At 40.3% G+C, this 12520-nt stretch overlaps 1 protein-coding gene across 2 annotated transcripts; it reads right to left on the bottom strand.

Moving 5' to 3' along the window:
- Window positions 1–1254: 1254 nt before the first annotated feature.
- On the bottom strand, window positions 1255–11701 carry ssbp3b (single stranded DNA binding protein 3b). 2 transcript variants are annotated; one of them, XM_020933105.2, is made up of 18 exons: window positions 11551–11701; window positions 10845–10917; window positions 10643–10704; window positions 10470–10554; window positions 6639–6728; window positions 5699–5773; window positions 5447–5509; window positions 5310–5373; window positions 5148–5221; window positions 5015–5079; window positions 4903–4951; window positions 4625–4660; window positions 4405–4459; window positions 4230–4294; window positions 4058–4136; window positions 3948–3976; window positions 3756–3857; window positions 1255–2537 (listed from the first exon to the last, which is right to left on the bottom strand). In XM_020933105.2, the coding sequence occupies exons 1-18, from the start codon at window positions 11604–11606 to the stop codon at window positions 2508–2510; spliced, it is 1152 nt and encodes a 383-aa protein (XP_020788764.1). In that variant the 5' UTR covers window positions 11607–11701; the 3' UTR covers window positions 1255–2507. The 2 variants fall into 2 exon arrangements, with proteins under 2 accessions (XP_020788764.1, XP_020788765.1); XM_020933106.2 differs by lacking the exon at window positions 5699–5773.
- Window positions 11702–12520: the final 819 nt, after the last annotated feature.

Genomic DNA, 12520 nt, shown 5'->3' with positions numbered 1-12520 from the left:
GCTGGTAAAGTTGAACACTTCCAAATGGGAGCACAAAGTAACTGTCAGCATGTTTCCGCTAAATTTAAAAAGTTCACAGTTCTAATGAGAAGCTCCTGAACTCTGCATTTCTCCCTTTTCTGCCCTTAACATCAACATGTTTAAATATTTGTGGAGTAACTACTGACCTTAATAATCTACGTTAAGTTCTGAATTGCATTGTTAATGTGGAGTCAGTTATTCTTCTCCCAAACATTTGCGTGGGCTTTTCATGAAATCACGTGAAGCAGAGGCTGAATCCTGTTGTTTGCAGCTGTACCTTGTTATTGACCTAAACAGGTTTGTTTGCCGTCGTGTCTGGAAATGATTAATGTTAAAGGTACAGTCTGTTAGTTGTGTAAGTCCGTCAGATCCTCTGCTCACACATGCATATACAAGTCACGGAAGTAGGTTAATATCTAACTGCCTTATCACTGGATATTGATTGCAGTCACACATTAAAGTTAAGGGCCTTATGACATGGAATATTCATCCAGCAAAATGTCAGTCTGTTTTGTGTTTTATAATACCCCTTATAAAGTATTCATTCAGTGTAGTTAGTTTGTATACTACAGTATACTGGTGTCATGTAGGCCTATTGTAATAACATGGATAATAATAACCATGTTAATCTAAACAGTGCCGTTGTGTCCCTCATGGGCTTTCATTGCAGTAAACATGGAGCTTTGGATCCTGCCCAGCCAAGCCACATCCTGTGGAGCAGTCAGCACCTCTTTTCCTTTTGTTAAACAGGATCCAGCTAGAGCGGCATTCACCCAACTATGAACTCCTCCTTAGATGTAACCCAAGCCCCGAGTTCAACAGGTACAGTGCACCCAACTGCTTTCAGGTGACAGGTAAACAAGAGAACAGAGGGGCTTTTGGCCAGCAGAGGGCAATGTAGTAAGTTCTTTAGAGAGGACACATTATGTAAAGTCTATTTTCAGCGTTTAACCATGTTATAAGGGCGTTCCCACATCATTAGCTCAAAGTTTTATTTCGAGTGATTTATGCATGTGTGAGTAATCCTGCATTGTCCAACATTTGTGACTTGACTGCTTGGAAAATTGCAGTTTTTCTCCTACCCCATCAGATCCTATTATTGCAAATGTCTTCTTTAAAATCCTTATTAATTACACTGAACAATGCAGTATATTCTTACATGTTACTGAGCATAGAAGTCATTTACAACTATTCTACTTCTCATTTTTGTCAAAATAAGATGCAACACACCAGTTTAAGTTATTGTAAAATTATATTAACAAGCAATCTTTCCTCAATTTGAAATAAAAAAATATCAGCAAATAAAGGCAACATAGATGTGTATAATGCGTAATGTTCACAGGAAAATAATGAAACAAATCATTGTCACATTTACAAGACTGCTGCTAACTTTATATGACGCCTACTAGAATCAGTTTAGAAAGCTTTGACTAACTCTGAATAACTGGGGCAATATAAGTAGTCAAAGATTGTATCAAAATATAAAAAATGTGTAGGGACAGGGCCTGGGGAGCGACCAATGCTGCAGGAACGACAGGTGAACAACAAATATGCATAATGGGATTAAAATGGGCAGCTCATTCATAGCCATTTCAACATAATTAACCAAAGTGGAAAAAACACAGAAGGCTACGACAATGAGGAGCACAGAGCGTTAAAAGCACAGGCAGGTAAAGATACACCACATCTTAAAGCAGGTGTCCACACAGTAAGAGCAGCACTAGGTAGTATGTTGTACACAGATTCTCAGCATTCATGCACTCATGTCTTATGCCGAAATTCCCTTGATACAATTCAACAGCAGTCCAGATGTTACTACAGACTAATCAGTTTGATCAATTGGAGTATTTAAGAGCCATCTGAGCACTGACATACTGCAAGAGTCTTCAAAACAGTTTATGTGAATCCTCTAAAAACCTCTCCAAATAGAAAAGGTCGATTTTAGTAAGAATAATAAATGGTGGCCAAAGAGAAAAACGCATAGTCCTATGTTGACTGACAGTAAAAATGACAAGACGTTCCAAGCTCACAATGCATTTGCACAATCTCCAGTGTTTTCAATGACAAAAGCGGGAGACATTTCCTGCACATCTTGCAACACAAAGCAATAATAAAAAATACAAGAGGTAAACTTTAACCATTTTCCTCAACACTCAAGAGGAGCAGAGGAGGTTGGATGGGCAGGGGCGGGGGTTGGGCCCTGCTAAGAATGATGGGAGGGAAACGTGTCATGTATGCATTTCAGTAGCTGGTTTTGTCGCACTCTAGGGATGTGATTAATGGAGAAATTGTCCTTCATTTTGAGCCAGGAGCAGTGGTTGCCAGCCATTTTGGTTTTTTCCCCCTATCAGCATTCTGGTTAGCGTAGATTCCCAAAAAAGGCGCCTATCTGTCCACAATTTGGTGCTGATGTGTTTGGCTGTGTCCTTATGTGAGTATCGATCCTCAGGAATGATGGCAAACAATGTAGGACGAGTGGAGCCGTGTCACACACTCATCGTCATGGTTGGAGAATACTGAAAACAAAATTAGAAAAATGTTACTCAAGTCAAAAATTACTTTAACAAGATATAGTCACAGACCTAGTAAAAATATACCATTTTAGTTTGTTCTTTACAGTAACAAACTGACTGTCTTTTCATTTAAATGGCTCTATATCTGGATGCTGTGTTGATTCCACTGGAGGGAAGCAACTCAAAAAAGGTGTCATTGTAATATTGAAATCTGTACAACAAAACTTTCTTTAATATTACCATGTGGTCTGATAGTGGTTCTGGTATAGATTCAGTGTTTATTTATTTGAGAAGATTACATTAATCAGCATTTAACAATGTATTTGTACTTGTTCAAATGAGAATCTATTTTTGATACAAAAAAAAACTAATCAGGATTGACTAGTATGCTCCTATAATTTTTTGAAAATCCCAGTGATGGATGGGTCACACATAATTCTATGGACTAACAGTGTACAAGTACAAGTAAATGTACTGCAAAGATGGAATCTCACATGTGCTATGAACTATATTGCTATTTTTCTCAACTTATTTGTTTTGAAAATTTACCTTTAGCGGCTGACACCAAACAGCCTCAGTATAAAATGCAGCTTTTAGATGAGTTATAATGATCTCTGCAGTTTACCTCACAGTTCACATGCACACCCTTTTGGAGGAAGTCAATATCACTGGGTTTCAAATGACATCACAACCTTCTACAGACCAGAAATATTTAATACAGAAAGGGGGCAGCTACAAAGAAAAAGCTGTTTGTTTGGGTTTTTTTTGTAATATATGTAGCAAGTTATAGGTTCTAGTCACTAATAATAATCAGGTTCCACATTTGTAAACTGACTTAATATTTCTTACGAACAATGTAATCAATAAGAAATACTGTCTGGGTGTATGACATCATATTCTGTTTCAAAGAGTTGATATTAATAGTGGTTGGTTTATGTGTTCGCACCTCACTTGGGTAAAGATGATTCCTTTGTATTCTCTTTTCTCATTAAAGATAATGTGTGTGTGCTATTACATCAGCCTTTAAAGAGACATCTAGGCCACGTATAGATGAAAACTTTTACAGTAAGTAGGGAACTAGATGCTTTTGAAAGATACATTCTCAATCACCAAATCCCTATACCCCACCCTACTACTCTGAGTAAATACATACATGTGAGTGCTTATTGTGGACATAGGCACATATAAATTCTTCTCCAGATAATGAGAGAAAGCACTTACGTTCTCGCTTTGAAAGGAGTGAAGAAAGTTTCCACTGAGCTCCCCGTCATCCCTTGGTGTCCCAGGAGGATTGCTAATGCCACTTAAATTGTTTGGAGAATTCTATAAAATTGTTGACAAAGATTTAAATGTTAGTATATTATAGGTAAATTGAACTACTAATGGACTACCAAGTATTGTTTTGACGATTACCTTGTTCAATCCATCCATATCACCAGACCCTAGGAATAAAAATAATAAACTCTATGGGATGTTTCAGGAGCAATAGTTAACAAAGGCAAAATACACATGCAACTTGTTACCTAGTGATCCGTTCATGTGATGTGGTTCCATTCCAGCCATGGCTCCCAGCGGTCCATCGGAGCCAGGGCCCATAGGGAACTAAGGCACAAACACCAAATAATGGACAAAGCTCTTAAAGCCACAGGGGATCTTGTAGCACAAAAATTTAAATAACACTAAAAGAACACTTACATTATTTCGGTTGCCAGGTCCAGTGTTGATCATTGTATACAAATTGTCACCAGAGTTATTGGAGTCTGTTCAAGAAATCGTTCATTTAAAGTACATGTCTAACACATTTTTTTCCCTAATATTAGACAGAAGGAAATTCGTAAATTAATATTAAATCAATTTGGTGGTCACAAACCTGCAGGGCTTGGCATGATAGGAGTTCCTGGAGGTCCGCCCCCACCAGATGCCCCCTTGAGAAAAAATATATAAAAAAAAATATTAAAAAATATATATAAAAAAATATATATATATATATATATATACATATACATATATATATATATACACATTTTAATGCATGTGGAAAAGTGTCTATGTCAAAATGCATTCTTCATCAAATTGTCAGATGTTCTCACCCCATAAGCGCCAGGAGAAGGTGATGAGTAAGGCATCTGAAAGCAGAAACACAAACATTATAACACAGTAAAGGGGAATATAAGCTCTTTCTATACCTCAAAATGTCATCATTCATCATCTGAGCGTCCTAACTGTATTAAAGCAGTCTGTGGAGGCCCTGACACATAATACTACAATTACTGCCCCAACTTGAACTGGGAGCTTTCTCCCTCCACAGTTCTCAGAATGGACTGCAATCTGAACCAGCACTTCCCAAAGTGTGTGCATCAATACTCACAGAGTTGGCATTGTTGGGATTGGGCCATGGTCGACCAGTTCCTGGACCCCTGAGTTAAAAAATTTAAATCAATACACATGCATTTTATAAAATTTATATAATTGTGCCTTACATGTTTACTCCAGGCATTCCAGGACCCATGTTGTTATGAGGAGGCCTCATCCCACCACCAAAGTTCTAGAAAACAAAACATACTAAAGCACAACTCCTCAGTAGGGCACCTTTAGCTTGGACTTTGTATTTACCTGTGGGCCGGGTCCCATTGGCCCCATGCCTCTAGGCCCACTCATTCTCTGCATTGGACCTAGATTAGGATGTCCTACAAAGAAAACAATTTCCCATTAAGTAAAGTCTAGAAATATAATGAATATTTAAAAATAAAGGCATAAATTTGCTTATTACACCACCTTGTGGTCGAGTGGGGTCCATATTGGGCAGCATAGGATGAGGGCCTGGTCCTCCACCTGGTGGCTGGAAAAGAAATAAAATATTAAACACAACCAGCATAAAGCAGTTAGTGGAATAAATATGGAGTAATGGTTACCTGGTTGCCAAGTCGAATAGGTGGACCTCTTGGGCCTCCAGCAAATCGCGGGGACATGAAAGACTAAATATGCAAACACAGATTAACTGGATAAGAAAAAAATATTATTTTGGATCTAAAATGTTTCTGAATGTTTCGGTGGATACAGCGCCAAGCATTAAGCTCACACATGCCATAGCATGAAGCATCAGCACAGAAAACAGAATTCCCAAATGACAGCATCCAGACAGCGAGAGGGATAGGGAGCGTTACCTGACTGTGAGGTCCCATCATACTGTTAGGGGGAGGAGGCTGAGGGTGAGGAGAGCCCTGGGGACCAGGAGGACCCTGCAGCATCGCAAAAAGGAAGTAGCAGTCGAAGATTGAGGAGGGAGAGGGGAGTGAGAGGGAGACAGCAGAGATGTGAGAGAGAGGCAGGGTTACTGCTGGGCAGAGGACAGTTGGTGTGCCAAGAACCAAAGCCATAAAATGTACAAAATTAAGATGCTTATTTTAATGTCTCAAATGAAGCAAGAAATACTAAGCAAAGAAAGCAAGCAAATGATTTGAATGTGAGGAGAGATTGGGAGGTGGAGGATGTATGCTCTTTTGCCTGTCAGTCAAGACATTAAGAAGCTTGCTGCATGCAGCATGTTATCAGAGCTAATTTTCTCTGAATTAACAGCATCAATTAAGCTCTGAGCAATTAGCTTCACAACAACACTAAACACTGCACTGAGTTGCTAATGTTACTGATCTGACAGATAGTAGTCTTACTGAGCATTATCCATTACACTGTTCAGAGTGCCATTATCAGTGCAATAATGTTTCACCTCAGACAGTGTATTGAGATAACCAGAACAAGAAGTTTTAGGCCTCCCTCTTAGAGGTAGCTCCAAACTGCAGCCAACTGCCAACTGTTTATTCTCAGGAGATATTGATTTACAGTAGGTGCTGCACTTTTCGATTTCTCCATTAGGGAAAATGGGCAGGCCTCGCCTGCCTGTTTACATTGTTAGTGGAGCTCAGGCACATCCAGTAACTGTAATGTTTGCCATTATTTACTAAGCAAAGTAAATTATACCACATTGCATCATTTGAATTACTTGATTACTAATCAATATTTTTGTGCAGAAAGGTCCAATTCTACAGCTAAATCTAATATAAATCTCATATTTAACCAACATTACCAAAATGGGTCAGGTGGACTAACCTGAAAGAAGCCTGGTGGCATGGGTCCTCCTGGCATGCCCTCCCCTGGAGGCATCCCTCCCATTACAGGACTTGGGGCTGCTGCTGCACTCTGAGAAAATACAAGAGAAAATCAATTTATATTTAGCGAAAGCCCCTTATAAGAAATCATTACAGATGAACAAAAATAGACCTTTCATTTATTACACCCCTTGTGTAGTATCACTATCACTAGTGCAGAGAAACTGTTAAGCGTGAGCCAATAAGAGGCGTCTGTGCACAGGTTTGTAAGCGTGACTGATCAAGAGTCCAGTGGATCAGATAAACTGGGATTCACAGAGTCCAGGGCTCTAAAGTGCCTCTGCACAGCAGGAGCTGCTGGGCAGATTTCCTGCTCAAACCACAGCCCTAATTCACTAATGTGCAATTTGCTTTGGTCACACACTCCTAATTGAGAGTTTTTCTTCTCCGTTACTGGAGTGATCCGACATGAGCTAATGTTTTTAGAGCAGCGGGGTTCATCTTTCAGAAAAAAATGCAGATAAAAAAGTTTGAACCAAAACCTAAAAAGGATGTTCTTTGTATGTAAATGTACATAAAACATATATAAGGAGGGAAATACTGACCTTTTTTTTTGTTTTTAACTGATATAACATTCAGAGGGCATAATGTCAATCTAACAGACACATGCTAAATGTGATTTTAACTGTATTAGTTCAGGACTAGGTATCGGACAAATGTGAAATTACTGTCAAAGGATTGTCCAAAGTGCAAAAATATAACTCTATACACTTACTTTGAAGTCAACAACATATCTGTATTTTAAATCAGCTCTTTTTACAGCATTTTGAGATATATATCTATATATTAAATTTTCCAATTTTCCATATCTTGACAACACTATAACTCACAATATTAACAATATCTTGCCCACCTCCTGTCTACAAAGAGAAGTGGTCAATAATGATCTCGCTCCTTGCCTAATTATATCAGCTGCGACTGCAGAGCCTCTGTGAAATATCTCAGCAGAGAGAGAAGTGAGGCCAGAGGGAAAAATGGGACAAACACCACAGGGACACGCGCACAAGACACACAGTTAAAGAGGGGAGAGACTGACATGTGCCAACTATATGTGCCACTTTAAACGCTACATAACAATAATAAAGCTACAGGCTTTAGACTTAAACATATAGTAGAGGACTGTTTCTGTGCATATCAAATTTACCTACAATGCAAAGCACGCCAAGATTGTGATAGCCATCACCACAGCAATGGTCCCACAGTTCGTTAATATATTGAATGTAAATGTATACATGCATTTATTCATTTGTTTTCTTATCACAGCCTGACATTCACGGTGGTCATGTGACCACCAATAAAAGGCCTCAGCTCAACAGCATCCTCCGCTGCATTATTCTTTTAGTCAATGGAAGAAGTGTTTAAATGCCTAGAACAAAAACAATGGCACATTATGAGGTTTAGGAGGGAATAAGAAGCAATGTATAATACTAGAGGCTTATTTTGCCCTGGCTAACACTTTAACACTAAAAGCAAAGAAATGCAGCCATAACATGATGAAGAAACTAACCCGTTTAACCAGAAGTGAACTGCCCAGACAAGTCATTCAGGCACAAGCTAAAAGTCAGGATCTGTTCCTTCGTGACATTACCCTTATAGTAGGCACCCTTGTGCAAGGATTTTTCCACTATATGTTTGTTTGGGAAAATATCTGATTTACTTTTACACAGCTATGAAACCGGTTAGAGATTTTTAATAGAAACACTAGTCTCTTGGAGAAATAACAAAATCTATTTGACCACAAAAAGTTAATTGCAGAGAGAATGTTTATCAAGGTTTGTATAAAAAGCATGCTTAACAGACTTGCATGGTGGCTTCACAGGCATGCTATGTGAGATCCTTATCGCTGCAGGCCCACAGCTGTGCTCACTGGACTACAGACTGATGCTGATCCCAATGAGCCACGTCTGTCCATTCACTGTGCTACAGGGAAGGGGCAGATGTCTCAACCCTGCCCCAGGCTCAGCTCCTTGTCGAGCTCTTTTCTTCACTTCCCAGGGGACTGGCTTTAAGGCAGACACCCCACGAACATAACTTAATCCCACCACACACCCACCATGATTCAGCGTGTAAGTGTGCTGGTACCCTTTAGAACTCACAATTTGAGACAAACAAATTTTCTCTCAGTCTGCTCTGGAGGGGGTAACAAAGGGCCAGAGCGGTGGTGGATGTGCTCCATTTTTGCAAAACAAAAAGACTGAAGTGCAGGAGAAAGAAAAGCACAAGGGTGAAGATGACCAAAGAGCCAACTATGTGATCATATAAAAAAGTGAATCAGGGGAAAATGTAAATTTCTACAAATCTGAAATTTGTGAGAGGGGTGGTCTTCACTTCAGATCAATCAACAGTGAATCTGTGACCTGGGCAGAGTCTTCGCGGCTTCACTTCTTCCAATGAAACCAGTGCTCAAAGGAAACTGGTCCCCATGTTTAGCTTGTAAATGTTTAACCATCAATCAACATCATAAACCCACAGTGGCTCATGACTGGATGTTCCTCACTCTCCTCCCCCTCTCTCTCCTCTTCTCTCCCCTCAGCTCACCGCTGTAGATGCTGGCATATGCCACAGTGCCACTCCCCTTTCCTTTTCCAATCTGCCCTTCAGCGGCATGACAGCCATCAATCAGAGCAGACGCCATGGCGACGGGCCCCTGGGGGAGCGTTCGTCAGAGGCAGTGTGAATACACTGGGGCTTTACGACTGCTGCCGGCTAACAGAGCAGCCCTCACCTCCCCCACACCTAGACAAAGGCTAGGGTCCAAGGACTAGTACTGTCCACCCACATCCTCTTGACCCCAGCCACAAGGAGAGCATCAAACAGTGAAAGGTGAGTCTTACACAATCTACCTCCTCTCCCCCCTCACCAGTGTCTTCCATTTAACCAATTTATTCAAAGAGAATTTAAAGTCCTTGTGAAAAATGGCACCAAATCCAACTAAGGAGCACACAGAATACATAAACCATCACAGTTAACAGAGAATGTGGTGTTCAGTATGCGTATGAGGGAAACGCACAAATGAAAGTGTGGTTACTAAAGGGCAGAGCCACACTGGAGCCACTCTCCTGGATCCCAGGTCACCTGCTCGATCAGCAGGCCCGTTACCCTGACAACACTATCTACCAAGAGCAGGACCAACGTCTCAACGCTAACCTCTTCCTGTAGCATAACAACACTACACTGCAGTTGACAATAACAGCGGATTTTCACTGTTTTTACAGCAAAAGTATTACATCATTATACAGTCGAAAAACACCACAAAAAAGCTGTCAACCTTCCAGTATTCACATTATTGTGTACAATAAATATAAGAGAACCACAGATACATAAGACCAGACATAAGCCTGTGAAGTCTACAGAGGCCGAGCAGGGGAGCCCAGCTCTGAGTCAGGAGAACATGCTGACCTCAGCATCATTTCCCAGAAGCCCATAAAGCTTATTGTTGGGTGCATCATTCAACCAACGTACAGTTCAGATGACCACTCGTATATCTAAAGAAAATAAATGAACTGACATTGCCCTTTTATGTTAAAAAACTGAAGGTGAGGCAGAATTTATATCACATAATTTTAGACCAGCCCTTTTAACATATTTCACTTCAGTTACCTGCAGAGCTATTGCTTACATCTTTGCAGGATTAAGAGTAGATTTGTGATAATTAAAAAAAACTTTCAATTTGACCAATTAACTCTGTGATCCTTTTTAGTCTTGACAGCTTATGTGGTGAGCAGAAGACTGGGCATACAGCATCAGTTCTTTTTGTATAGGCACTACTCACGTAATCATGGAAGGCTTTCGCTTCGCTGGAGTGGTCACATGTCTCCCTCCTCTCCGGCGCAGCACAATATAAGTCCCAGAATACGCTGTGGACAAGACAGGTCATGAAGCATGCACAACCACACAAACAACCTCCAGTCCTGTTTACAGAGAGAAGGCAACAACATCACTTACCACCACCAGGAATGTAGAAATCCAGGGGGTTCACCAAGAGTTATGTTTTTCTCCCATCGGATCTATGAAAATAACAATAGAATTCACTTAATTATTTATAAATTACTTTACAATAAAAATGTACATATTAATATAATTAGACGTGCTGCATTTGAGTATACAATTTTCATTAAGATATAGCCCAGAATACAAAATCAATTACCTCTGACAGAAAGGTCTGTGCAGACTTCTGTGCTCCTATGTGTAATAGATACTCATAGACATAGAGAGCCAACCTGTGTAAAAGTAATTTCCAGTTTAATAAGAAGAAACACAAAAACGAAATAATTGTCCTTCTAAAGCAGTGGCTGACTCGGGTAGAGGCCCACAGAACAATGGCTGCCAGTAGCTTGTGCCAAAAATTTAATGGGGAGTAGGTACATACGCAAAAGCTAGGATAACAAAGAGATGTTTAAGTCTACAAAGTGTATTGATATCGTGCCATAAATGTGTAAAATTATATTAAAACATACATTCGGGGCTTTGCATTTGCTAGGTACAGTATCCTGGTGGCACTGATGGGGCTGGGGGACATGAACGCAACAGAGAAACAATGTAATGTGGTAGCAAGGCGATGTTATTGTTTTCTTCTTACTGTGTTCTGCACTGAATATACAACTATTTCAGCACAGTCGATAAATAAAACAGTACAAATACACGCAAAACGGCGATAAACGTGTTTAGAAAGAACATAAAGCCAAAGGTAGCCGTAGCGCAACACAGGGGAGGAATGGCGAGCAGACAAGGCGGTTCATTCAATTCCCTTCTTGGAGGAAATCGCCTTCTGCTCGCCTGTCCAGCAAACAACGGAGAATGAGGGAGCAACTTGCGACGTAGATAACACACAAAAATGAACGTTTTGAGCTTACTTTTCTCGTGCTTGGCCGTCCGATGGCACCGGGCTGCCTTTGCCTTTGGGGAACATTGTTTAGTGTGGGAGGTCTTTCTCTTTTTCGCTATTTCATCTGTCAGATCATCGCGGCCGCACTCCAACCGCACTCCTCTTCAACTACGACTCAACCGAGCCTCGTCCGGAGAGGCGGGGTCACGCTGACTGATGCTCACATCAGCCAATCAGCAGCCTCCAAACCTCTTAAGGTCTACCTATTCATGCTTTCACTTTACGGCTTTGACGCTGATTCTTAATGAGCGCAATTTGGGGCAAGAATCTACATTAATTGTAACACTTGTTGAATATAAACGGAGTATTACACATTGCATGTTTAGTGCAATCGGTACATTTGATTTATACAAAATTATAGGTCACTTACAGATCAATCCATGGTTATGCCTACTTAGAGGTGGTCACATTTTTAGTTTTTAAAGGTGCATTGTGTAATTTTTCTGGGGGAGGATCGGTTTGCTTTTCTCCATGGAGATGTTATTGCTTTGACTGGAATGTTTCACAGTATGGCATTAAACCTTTATATTTTCATCCAAACCAGACCAAGTTACAGGTCAGATCTGCGGAGAGGTCATGCTCAGTCAGAATGTTTGTTTTTCTCTGTATTTTTGAATAGTAAAACCACCTGTAATTGAGCAAAGGTAAGGTAGACCCGTTTAAGGTCATACTGTGGAACGTACCAGGCAAAGCAGTGGCATATGTATAGAAACCAGCGGGTGACGAACCCCCAACCAAAAAGTTACCTAGTGCACTTTTAATTAAAGGTGCATTGTGTAACTTTTCTGTTGGAGGTTTTGTCTGAAATGTTTCACAGTATGGTGCTGAACCATTCTACCTTCATGGAAACTAAATCAGACCAAGTTACAGGTCAGATCTGTGGAGAGGCATCCCCATTCACAGTCTGAATGCCTGTTTTCCCAAGGTATTTTTGAGCA

This window comes from Boleophthalmus pectinirostris, unplaced genomic scaffold (assembly GCF_026225935.1).
Source record: "Boleophthalmus pectinirostris isolate CB_2022bp ecotype Guang Dong unplaced genomic scaffold, ASM2622593v1 HiC_scaffold_7, whole genome shotgun sequence".
NCBI classification, from domain to species: domain Eukaryota; kingdom Metazoa; phylum Chordata; class Actinopteri; order Gobiiformes; family Gobiidae; genus Boleophthalmus; species Boleophthalmus pectinirostris.
Note: the sequence above shows the minus strand (reverse complement) of the source record. Positions and strands in the feature narration are given on the sequence as shown.

Bases quoted from the DNA above. Each gene is read 5' to 3' on its own strand.
- ssbp3b (XM_020933105.2), bottom strand. From the start codon at position 11,606: ATGTTCCCCAAAGGCAAAGGCAGCCCGGTGCCATCGGACGGCCAAGCA. The intron at 10,555-10,642 runs GTAAGTGATGTT...TCTTGTCCACAG, and splicing joins TTTCTACATTCCTGGTGGTG to CGTATTCTGGGACTTATATT. The intron at 4,952-5,014 runs GTAAGGCACAAT...TTTTTAACTCAG, and splicing joins GGAATGCCTGGAGTAAACAT to GGGTCCAGGAACTGGTCGAC.